The 12,383-nt window shown below is 41.7% G+C and overlaps 1 protein-coding gene across 1 annotated transcript in view; it reads left to right on the plus strand.

The window, feature by feature from the left end:
* The window catches only part of LOC115571077 (protein NO VEIN), an 83,649-nt gene that overhangs the window by 38,127 nt on the left and 33,139 nt on the right, over positions 1–12,383 (plus strand). The window contains exons 22-28 of the mRNA XM_030400127.1: positions 1,256–1,382; positions 1,494–1,613; positions 2,149–2,299; positions 2,380–2,492; positions 3,984–4,134; positions 4,290–4,538; positions 5,035–5,247. Coding sequence (XP_030255987.1) covers positions 1,256–1,382; positions 1,494–1,613; positions 2,149–2,299; positions 2,380–2,492; positions 3,984–4,134; positions 4,290–4,538; positions 5,035–5,247 — 1,124 coding nt within the window. The remainder of the gene's footprint in view (positions 1–1,255; positions 1,383–1,493; positions 1,614–2,148; positions 2,300–2,379; positions 2,493–3,983; positions 4,135–4,289; positions 4,539–5,034; positions 5,248–12,383) is intronic.

Genomic DNA, 12,383 nt, shown 5'->3' on the forward strand with positions numbered 1-12,383 from the left:
ATGGATTTCCGCCAAACTTGGATGGAGGATGGGTTTTGTCCCAGAATAAAACATTTGGCTTGGATCGAGATAAGGGATGGATCCAGGTGTTTTTTCTGTCTTTGTTTAACATTGTGAGATGGAGCATTTTCATTTGATTTATTTGATTTCTCAGAAAATTATGCATGGATATGGATCCCGTTGCACCAGTTATGCGTAAATTCTGTCAGTCAGTTTGATACTGAAACTGTCAATATTTGGTTGCACCACAGAAGAATAATGTACATCATGACTGCTCTGGTTTAATGTCCAAACTAACCAAAATGTTGTCCCAAAGAAATATGTTTTCACTGCCTTTGGCCATATCAGTGAAAGAATTGCGTTAACTAAGGTGATAAAGTGATAACTGGTCCCCAAACTTCATCTACAGCTAGGTCAAAATAACAACAGTGACAGTGAGTGGTGAAACCATCACTACAACATATGGCAGTTATAAGCACATAATGAGGCTAAATTGCTAACTGTTATAAATGAATAGCTAGTTGTTGATCCATATATCTGCTTGCCAACATTATGACAGGTGTCAAATATTAATTTTACATGCACAACAGCTAGTAAAATGTGCTCCTCCTCATCCTCCATGTCTTCCTATCTTTCAAATGATGTGCTGCTATTTCACAAAGGACTTTAAATAAGAATGAGTACAGAAAAGGGACTATTGGGCCATGGCCTGCACTGTACTCAATTCCATTTGAGCTCTTCTTGAGTTTGTTACTAAGAGTGATCCCTTTCACAAAATTCTTTTTATTTCATTAGATCCAGTTTGTTTGTTTTTAAGTATATTTTTTTGGCCTTTGGCTTTTTATTGACAGAACAGCTGAAGACAGAATAGGAAACAGGTTGATAGAGAGGGGGAATGGCACGCAGCAAAGGGCCCCAGACTGGGACTCGAACCCGGGGCCGCTGCAGTGAGGACAAAGCCTCTGTATATGGGACGCCCACTCTACCCACTGAGCTAAATGGCACACCAGATTAGATCCATTGTTGAAATTTAAAATACAATTTAATGGTGCATATTTTAATCATAGTATTATAGAACATCACTTCTTTAGCTGCTTTCAGCCAAAACTTGATAACTTTGTTTAAAGTAAAAAAAATAATAATAATTATAAGTGACCTCTAACCATGTTAGGTGATAAAAAACAAAAATCAGAAATTCATTTTCTTTAAAGCTGCATTCACACTAGCTACCTAACTGCATTTGTTCTCTCATCAGGTGGACCACTAAGATCTGCCTTCCCCTGCGCTCTGAGAGCCATCAGACCAGGAATCTCTTCCACGACGTGCACCCCTCCCTGCTGCTCTTTCTGCACCGCCTGCGCTCCATCATCATCTACAATCAGGTAAACCTTGCACCTCTGAAAACGCACAAAATGTTGTTATTATGGGGGGATCTTAAAACAATTCATGAAGGATCACCTGCCTTCCATAATTCCACTTCTTTGCTTCTGCAGAGTGAGAAGCGTCTCGTGAGGATGACACGTAAAGATCTGAGTCACAATGTGTTGGAGGTGGAGCACACTGAGGGCATTGACCACTGGCTAGTGGTCAAAACTATGGTGCATCCTAAGAAGGTAATGCACACATACTAACATTCCTATCTCAGTCCGTCGCTTCACTGTCAGGCGTTCGGATCATATCTGGATTTCAGAGGAAGAAGTTGACATCTGTTTCTAGATTTCATCCTTCCTGGGAAATATACTAAATTCAAAGAAGCCTTGTATTTCTCTGACATCCTTTTAATGTTGCTCTGTAAAAGTATTGCCATCTTGCCAGATAACCACATTATGCAGTCTTCTGTCTTCTGAGCACAAAAACACTGCCAAACAGATCTCAATGATGTGTCATTCTGAAACCTTACTATAATCCCAGTTTGACTCTCTTCTTCTTTCACCTTTCTTCTTCCATTTTCCAGAAGCAGTGCTGTGTTACCTTCAGTTAGGTCATGTAAGAGAAGAAATTAATCTGAGTGAAAGAAAATATGTCAAGACATTTTGTGCTCCAGATTTCCAGCAGCAATTGAACAGGCATCAAAATCCATTCCTGTAAGAAGTCAGTTTGTTTGTGAGCTGCAGCATCTGTTTTGACATTGATCTGTTTCTCTTTCAGATCAAAGAGGATGTGGAGTCCACTGAGCTCGCGCTGGCTTTCCAGCTTGACAGCAGCAACACAGAAAGTGACATTGTTTGCCAGCCACAGAAACAGCCCGTGTTTGCTTACCTGCCCCTTCGCTGCTTCGGCTTCCGTTTCATCATCCAAGGTGAGAATAGAGTCTGGAATTATTGAGCTGCCGATTCGTGGACACACAGCTCATTCCTCTCACTCAATTCTTTTCTCCAGGTGACTTTGACATCCCTTCCTCTCGGGAAGACGTCGACAGGGACAGTTCATGGAACCAGTCGCTTCGCTCTGAGATACCTCAACTCTTCCTCCAGGCCATGGACGTCTTCACTGTAAGATGATACTGTATCTGTAGGCTATGATATGCGACTGATTTTATTTTGGTAGTAATTCCAGTAAGTATATTAGGGAACAGGAGGAATTATGCCTTTTGAACCACTGAAATGCTTTAAAAGGGCCCTGGGGATGAAATGATTGCCTTTTATATCTAATAGATCAAGGCTCAACTTTACCATGATGTCAACATGATCTGAAAAAAGTGTTCTGGCCCTTGTTAAATGCCACAGCTCAGGAACGGCAACTTGACTGTTGTGCAAAAATTCAACTGTGATGCGAAAATTCTATTTCTTTGTTTGTGTTTGATGATTTCAGATTAGATTATTTAGAGTTATACATTATAATAAACAGTCATATGATTCATGATGCAAATTTGCAGAACAGATTTGCCTTACTAACCTTGCCTTTTGATTGAATTATTGCTCTCAAACTGCCATTTCTTTTATAGTAAGAACCTGACTGAGAAAGGTTTTCAGGTCATAAATCTCAAGCATCTGAACAGGAAGCTGTTTTTTATTGATGATAGTTTTAAGCTGTAGTCTGTAACTATTTTTTTGTTATATTTGCTTAAATTGTCATTATGATCTGACAGTAGAATAAGATGCAGGTCAGCTGTGTTAAAATCCACTGTCTGTGGCTCCACCCAGTGGCTGTAATTTGATTTGCAAGAATCCACCGCTCCCGGCTCAACACAACCAATCAGAGCCAAGGGGAGTGTCTGAGAAGTGTCAATCATTCTATTGCATACGCTGTTGGTAGTAGGGCTGTTGAATATTCTAAATTTGAATATATATTCGAATATTTAAAAAAAATAGGGAGTCGATTGTGAAAATAAATATTCGTGGAAAAAAGCACATCAGCGGCTGCTTTGCGAGTGGGCGCACTGCATGACGGGTCAGGGACAAGTGCTGAAAGTGAGACGCGACAAAAACCGTGGCAGATGCAGATGGCAGAGAGAAGAACGAAATGGAAGAAAGTTCAGAGCCCAAAAATGCTTGATTGCTTGAAGAATGACTGAAACAATTAATCAGTTATTGAAACATTAACAGTTTAATAAGTGATTTTTGGCAGCAATGGGTTCCAACATCTCACCCTATCTATATAGGAATGTGTGTTTATTAGTAATAATAGTCTCTGAGTATTTGAGCTCCAAGGACAATATTTATCAACAATGTGGTCAACAGTACATTGAAAAACATAACGTATAATGAAAAGAGGTATTGTGTATTTATGCATGAGTCTGTTTATTTTTCCTTGAAAAACAACTTAACCAATTGATCATTGAAATAGTTGCAGTTTACCTGATTCTCTTTGTAGCTTGGTTTAAAAAACACAAACAAAAAGGCTTTCTGAATTTTTGATATGTGGAGAAAAAGTCACAACTGTAGGATTTCCAAAACATAATACAGTCATAACAATTAATTGCACTAAGTAGTCTTCGTCTCTATTTTTGCTTTAAACCAGTCTCCTGTTTGCTTTTATTCCAGGACCACCCAAAGTTCAGGGGGCTTAAGGGCCTCTGCCAGTTCCTGCAGTTTATCCCCCTGCCTGATGAAGTGCTGGATTTCTTCAAGCCTGTTGCCGGGCAGATTATTCAACTACTCAAGGGCAAGGCCTTCCTGCCCACTCTCAGCTCAAGTATTACTCTCATATACACTCTCACACACACCAAAACAAACAGCAGGAACAAAACAAAAATATCTATAGTATGCTCTGAGCTCAGCTTTGACGTGCCAGAAACAGAAAACATTGTATCTGACCCTACCACTGTTCCTTTGTCCTATGTCTCCCAGCTGGTGAGGTTGTGTTCAAGCTGCCTTCCCAAGTGGCCGTCTGTCAGGACGCTGTGATCCGCGACGTGATTGGCGGAGCAGAGCTCGAAAGGCATCTGTCTCTGTCTTATCTCCATCCGGGTTTGAGCCTGGGCCCGTCCACTTCCCTGCTCAGTCACCTAGGAGTCCGATACCTGCGGGGATCTGATGTTTCTACAGTAACCACAGCCATGGCCAAGGAGCTGATGAGAGTGGAAGGCATCCATTCAGGTGTGTGGAATAGATAAAGACAGAGAAATAAACATCATTACATGTATTCTGAGAGGCTGTTGGAGTGATTTTACCGCAGCTCAGATCCATTAGGCTGCATACAGTCATGTTCATTATAAACACACACCAGCTTTTATGTAGTTAAAGGCTTACATATTTTAAAAAAGGAATCCTTTCAATCTACATCATGTTTTTCAGTGCAGTGTTGACCACATTGTTGATAAATATTGTCCTTGGAGCTCAAATACTCAGAGACTATTAATTACTATTAAACACACATTCCTATATAGATAGGGTGAGATGTTGGAACCCATTGCTGCCAAAAATCACTTATTAAACTGTTAATGTTTCAATAACTGATTAATTGTTTCAGTCATTCTTCAAGCGATCGAGCATTTTTCTTAACTCTTAAACACCACCATTATAAAATTTTTCATTTTTGAAACTTGACTTAAATTGAAATTCATAACATTTTCAACCAACCACTGTCTTCTAGATGGTGGCCTGCGACAGCTGGCTAGACTGCTGGTTTGCAACTTCCGAGCTCTGGAGCACGGCTACGGAGAGGCAGACTCCGTCCTGCAAACCCTCAGGGAACTACCCATCATCCCCCTGGCTGACGGGCGTGTGGTGGCACTGAGCGAGGTGGGCGTGTTCTTTCCAATGGAGGAAACCAAGACCAGAAAGAATAAAGCTCAAGCTCAGACAGGTAAGTTTAATTCAGCCTACAATTTACTATTTTTAAAGTAAACTATCATTATTCATTCAACTTCTCATTCTCACTGTAGGGCTGGGCAATATGGCCTCAAATCAATATCACGATGTATTGAGCAACTCACCTCGATAACGATAAATGAACGATAAGTAACCCCCCCCACACACCTAAAAAAAAAAGGAAAAAAATTCCTGTGTATTTACAGAAATGCCACTTTAAAGGACTGTAAAACGACATTGTAGTTAGGATTTATATTATTTATTTAGTAGTTAAGAACAACTGATAGGCACACGATTAAACAGCTGAAAAGCACAGATTACTTGAAATGACAACAACTGAACAAGTTTAAAAGTATAAAATATACAGTCCCTTATAAACAAATTCTAAGCTTCTCGCTTCTCGCTTTTTTTATTTCTTCGAATTGAATCACGTGGTTGTACTGCAGGTGGTGGAAGAGGTTGGATGTAAATAAATAAACATTTTGAGGACTTCAGAATCAGAAACTAAGACATGAGACAAAATAGTAGAGAAGGTGACATTGCTGCTTAATAATATGTTAACCTCTTGAGCATTAGAAAACTTTTTTTTACCACTATTTTCTTTATCATTATATATTTTTGATAGACACAGAATCTGTTTCAGAGGTCAGAGGGTCACATGACATGGAAGCTATTGAGAAAAAAAATCAAGATTTCTGCATATTAATATTCATATAAAATAGAGGAAGCACTAAAGTACAATAAACATAGCTGTGTCTCATTCGTCCAGTTTACTTATACAATCTGCTGCTGGAGTCACTGGGCCCCATGTCATGGAAGATATTGAAAGAACTGCAATTATTTTGTATTAATATATTTATGCTAAGTAATTTGATGACAGTCCCTAAATCAGTTTCCAACGATTCAGTGCCATGTTCTGGGAGGTGAGCTAACCGTCCTCCTGCTGCTCACACTGGGTGAACCTCAGTAAAGTCGCGGCTGGACCCGAGTAGAGCTTAGAATCAAGCCCAACCCGAGCCCGTGCACGTTGTGTTCGAGCCCGGCCCGACACACTGAATGTAATTATGAGCCCGAGACCGATTTAAACCCCGACAACTGTTTGATACGTGGGCTGTTATAACTGACGTTCTCGACTACATTTGCGAGTAATTTGAACTACAGAAATCTTAATGAATAATGCAACAAGTGCCGCACTTAATGCACTCGACAAAGCCGACAAATGTTATTATCACAGCCCACGACTTGTTTAAAATGGGTCCACACCTCCGACTTTCCTCCAAACTTGCTCAAAGTTAATTCTACTGTTTTTCTTTTTTTCTTTACATCTTCATGCTCCATGTTGTACTTAAGCTACACAATCAGTGATGCCGGTAACGCGTTACTAGTTTTGTCATTTTCCTTAGTAAAAAATATATATTTTTGCTTTCTTCTTGCGTCTCGGGGAGTGACGTCACGTACGCGAGAAGTCACGTTTTCCAGCATGAGGACACTCACGTGTCAGACCACGCAGAGACACAAATGCAAACAACAATGGAGGGAGGAGAGAGATGTGCGTTATATAAAGTGAATAAAAAACAAAACACAAATGTTTGATCAATGGACCGGCCCGGCCGAAGACAGTGGCCTGTTGCAGCCTTTGAACGCAGCATCATTACACAAACTGTCCGCGACTCACAGCGAGAGTGGGTTCACTTGATTACTAACCTGGCATAGCTGGTGTTGCATCAGCGGGCGGAGTTTGCCATCAAATTAATGTAAAATAAGCACATCGGTATATGCCGGGGTAGATTAATCAAGTGGACCTAACATGTACCCTGTCCCTAGTGGATGTTATGCCTATGACACCGAATGTACCGACATGGCCAAAATGACGTCGGTTATCGTGGTAAATTTCGGTATAGGTAAATCTTCGGTTTATTGCCCAGGCCTAACTCACTGTATGTAACTTCTGTCGCTGTAGTTTGACAAGATAGTGTTGATAGATAGTTAATTTACTGCTGTAGCCTTGCATTAAAAGCGTTTAAATGGCAAAGACATGGCAACTTTTATTTTGAAGTAGTCTATCACAAGAATTGTTTCTTTGCGTGAGTTCATTACCGCTAGCGTTCATCCAAGTTTATGTTTACAGCTCAGAACTACGACCATTTTCAGCATTTTTTGACAGCAGTCAGGTTTTTTTTATATGTGGGAGTAATGAATATGTGGGAGTAATGAAACTGGGAGGAGCTGTTAGATGAAGAGCTACTGGGGACAGGCTGCACACCTCCAACTTTCCAGAGAGGTAACCAACTCCCTTATTAACATTATCGGGTTCTCTGGCATTGCTTTTCGCTTTGACAACACATCATAAAAAGAATATGGAGCCCCATACATGACATGGTCAAAAAAAAAATTTGTGGCCACAATATAGCTATAACATGCACACGAAATACTACTTCGTATACTTCAATACTAAATTGTGGCCACAAACTTAGTGGCCACAAAATACGTATAATGTGCGCAGCTGTCCTAGACAACTTGGTAAGAAAATCAAGCGCACCTTCTCTAGAAACTGCAATGGCCTATGTGATGTCCTTAAGGTGAGTATCTTTTCTTACTCTGTTCTAGTCAATATCTTGTTATCTCACATTTAGGCAGTTATTTAAGTAGGCCTATAATATAGTGCACTTTTAATCTTCTGTGATTTTATTGAAGAACAAATGTCCAGAGAACACTACAGACACCTTCAGTAGTTGAGTCAGAGCAACAAAAACCTGCAAATCAATACAAACTAGATTCTGATATTGACTAGATTGAGAAATTGACTAGAACAGAATAAGATAAGACACTCACCTTAAGGACATCACTTAGCCTATTGCAGTTTCTAGAGAAGGTGCACTTGATTTGCTTACCCAGCTATTCAGGAATGATATTATTGTTAATTAGTATTTCGTGCACACATTATACCTACTTCGTGGCCACGAATTAGCATTTCGTGCACACGTTATAGCTATATTGTGGCCACAATTTATTTTTTTTACCATGTCATGTCTAGGGCTCCGTAGAAGAAGACAGGGACTTTGTTGTGATACATGTGCCAAAGAACTGACATACAACTCACTTTCACTGCCTTATTGTGGACAGGTATGCTTATCTTTGTTAATATCACACACTGTGTTTTCTTTGCGAGACTGGAGAAGGCACAAAATCAATGGAACACTGGAACAGTGTGTGTGTGTGTGTGTGTGTGTGTGTGTTTGTGTGCGTCTGTGTGTGTGTGTGTGTGTGTGTGTGTGTGTGTGTCAGTTCACTGCCAAAGAGAGGAGAGGGCAAAAAAAGAAAACCCAGCTTGTACTTGCTTATTGATACTGCTGAAAATGAGTATTGAAACTCTTTAAAAAATTCAGAATCAACATGTATTACATAGATATTTTTGACAAAACTAGGACGAGGTAATGTAATAACCCATCAGAATATATAACAAAGCTGAGATACAGTAATTATCACCCAGCACCTGCAAATAACTCATGGTTATGCATGTGCCTCCTGACTGCACTGTGCTAAATCAACCCCGACAGCAAGAGCAAAACGAAGATGGAGGAAGAAAAGCCATCAGAATGTAGGGCAGTACAGTTTCACAGGTTTCCAAAAATGCAACAAACTGATTTAGACAAAAACAGATAAATATGTATCACCCTGGTAATGGTGAGAGGTGCAAATGTAACACACTCATCTGTGCTCATAAACCTCAGCAGCGAAAATCATGCGGTGAAACATGAAACGAAACAAAATAGCACAATGAATTATTTGGTACATTTGGACCGAGAAGCTCACATAAAGTGGTAAGTGGTAATTCAGGCTGTAAAACATTTTTTTAAATCTGTTCTTTTTCACAGAGCCTTCTCCGACAGCCGTCTGTCTGTGAGTGTGCCAGCTTCTAAGAGACTAGTCAGGGCAGCTAAGTAGGTGTATGCAAATTTCACCTTTCTAAGAATAGGCAGATGTACAGACGCTCACATTGGAACACACAAAAGCGGAGGCATGCCACCAGTGTTGTGTGTCATCACACTCAAGAACAGAACACAGAGTTTAAGAATGGCATCCATTAATAATTAATTTTCACATTCTGATGTAAGCTTCCTGCCACTGCAGTTTGCTGGCTTTAATAGTCATGTTGTGGAACAGCTCTGGTGTCCTCATTGGCAGCTCAGAGGTGCTTATGGACTCATTCAGTGCGTTTACATGACACTCAAGAAAACCGAATTACTGGGTTAGTCTGACTATGATCGGATTTTTAAGATGCATGTATACACCTTAGTCTGACTAAAATCGGACCGGATCGGATTTCTCATGGTCGAATTAAAGCACCCAGATTATTAGATTGATAGTCGCATTACTCCTGCATGTATACGTTCCATCAGATCGGATCGGATTTTGTGTTCTGCGCAGGCGCGAGATTTTTCCCCGGGGCTGTGAGCCGGAAGTAGACGGACGGCGGCAGCGGCGTCTTTCCTCCGAAATCACCGCAAGAAAGAGCGCCATTGTGCCCCTAGTTTGTGTAATTATCATGAACACCATATACGAAATGTACAAAGGTGTAGCTTCGTCTTGCTCTTCCCACGCCATCTTTCTTGAATGCCGAGGCAGCTGGTGACGTCAGCCGGAGGTGTCTCTGTTTCCACAGGTTGAAATGGGTACAGCGCCACCTAGCGTACCAGGGTATGACATGCTTCGGCCCAATAATCCGATTTTCTCACCGGCATGTATACTCGGATAATTGCAGTTGTCTGGTTGAGTAGCATAGTCGAACTATGGCTGTAGTCCGACTAAGCTGTGCGTGTAAACACACTGATTGATTCTGCTTCACCCTAAGTGTTCTTCCTCCACACACTGTGTCATGTCACTTCAGTGCCTCACACGAGCTGCAAGAATATGAAACATTGGATTTGGCAACTGAGCAAATCACTTGGTGACTTTAATTAACTTATTATAATAGAACAGTGGTGAGTCAGTGACAGACAACAGTCACCCTGTTACAACACACTGTACCATCAACATGACTCTGAAGCTGTTACTATTGAGATTGAGGAGTCACGTGCTGATTTGGGTTGATTTGGGTGGGGTCTGAGCCGGTCGGCCATGATGGTAGGAGACGCTATCGGTTGTCAGGGGCAACGCCTGCAGAACTTCACAGAGGCGCGACTAAACAGTCCAGAGCTCTTTAATTTCTGCGCATTTATTATTTCGGCGGGACAGAGACGGATCTACGAATACGAGAAAGAAAAGGAAGAAAGTAAAGCAATGCAAAAAGATAAGGCGAAAGAAAAGGGACCTTACAGGAACAAGCTCACACCAAGCGCATAACAGCGGTATTTGGAGAAGCTCTCGGACATCCAAAATATCGACCCATACGAGCTCCCTGCAGAGGAATGGCACAGAGACCTGGATCATTTACCTCCATGCACATACATGGACATCGTCAGTTACCTTGTTTTTGGTGTAAGTTACTACACAATGCAGGAGTTTAAAAGCCACAAGTCTTTGGAAAGTTACGAGACTTTCTGCTGTGGCTGGGTGCAGGACTTGGCCATCTACAAGCCTCCAGGTGGTGAAAACAGCGTTGTACTGACAAAAAGACATTTTTAGAGAACGTACCCGAGTGTAAATGCAGAGGCAATACTGAAGCAGTTTTTAACGCAGCAGTGACTACCAGGCATGGTAAAACAGTGCGGAATTGTAAAAACCTCCTCTACTACAGAGTTAAGAACACACGTAAACAATCGTGTTTTGCCGGCGGCATCCTGCCATCATGGCGGAGAGGGGGAAGATCCCGCGAGATCGAGGGAGGGACTTTGTACCATGACGACAACTCCTCACTCTCAATAAAGTCAAAAAGTTACATAGTGTTGCTTTACAAAATGCAGGAAGCTGCTTTTATTGCTTCTACGGCTTAAATACATGAAAAATAATGTCAGGATTTTTTTCATGTACAGATTATTCAAGTGGATCGCCACTAATTTTACAAATGAAGTTAAACTTATTTGCCTTTGTGGAGTCCTACTCAGCCTATGAAAACTGCCAGGGTCATCGTAGCTTGGGCTCTAACACTGTGGCATGTGATGTTTGTACGGTGGCCCAGAGGTGTCAGGCCAAATACAAAAGCCACAACACAAATACAAAAGCCACAACACGAATACCAAAGCCACAACACGAATACAAAAGCCACAACACGAATACAAAAGCCACAACACAAATACAAAAGCCACAACACATACAAAAGCCAACGGATGTTGACAATGCGGCGGATTGTTGCTGCCATTTTAGGACCCGTGTGCCGGCTGTCTCTGGGCAACACAGAGTCCAACTTCGTCGCGGACTTTTTTCCAGGCTCTCTCCTGTTTTGTCCAAGTCTCATCTGTTTCTGTCCCGGAGCTCCCGAGCTCCGGTCTCTGTATGCGTAGTGTGGTAGTATAGTACGGAGCTAACGAGCTTCGGGGCGCCGAGCATGGAGCATTAGCCCCAGTTAGCACAACAATAGAGCAGAGGGGTGTACTGCGAAGCCAGTTTAGTGGGTTAGCGAGGTATGTTGAGTCCAAAGCCAGACTTCCCTGTACTACGAAGGTGGCTCTCTTTTAACCCGGCTAGATCACCATGGTAACTTATGCTTAGCTCATAACCTGGTCCCGACCAGGTTATGTTCAGAGTTTCAGCTTAAAATCGGCTATAAAAGCGCCGCTGCTTCACTGTGTAACTCATTCGGAGATGGCGTCACCATTCATTGAGAACCCGGTGGACCTGGGAGCAAGAATAATTCGGGCAGCACTACGACGTGAGCGGCTTCTTCGAGATCGCGCTGATCCGCTGCATGGCATTTCCTGATGAAATTCTCTATGAGCGATATAGATTTTCAGCCGAGGGAATACGGTACATTTGCTCACTTATTGAGCCGAGTGTCAGGAATGCCACTCGAAGAAGCTGTGCGCTCACTGTCGGGCAAACTGTTTGTGTAGTCCTTCGTTTTGTTGCCACGGGAACCTTCTTACATTCAGTTGGTGATGCAGAAAATCTGAGCAAGAACACACACTGACAAAATGATGGTGCAGCTTGGCTACATACCACTTTGAATGATGTTTTTGTATTTGGCTCTAACTT

The sequence above is a fragment of the Sparus aurata genome, chromosome 20, assembly GCF_900880675.1.
Source record: "Sparus aurata chromosome 20, fSpaAur1.1, whole genome shotgun sequence".
Taxonomy (NCBI): domain Eukaryota; kingdom Metazoa; phylum Chordata; class Actinopteri; order Spariformes; family Sparidae; genus Sparus; species Sparus aurata.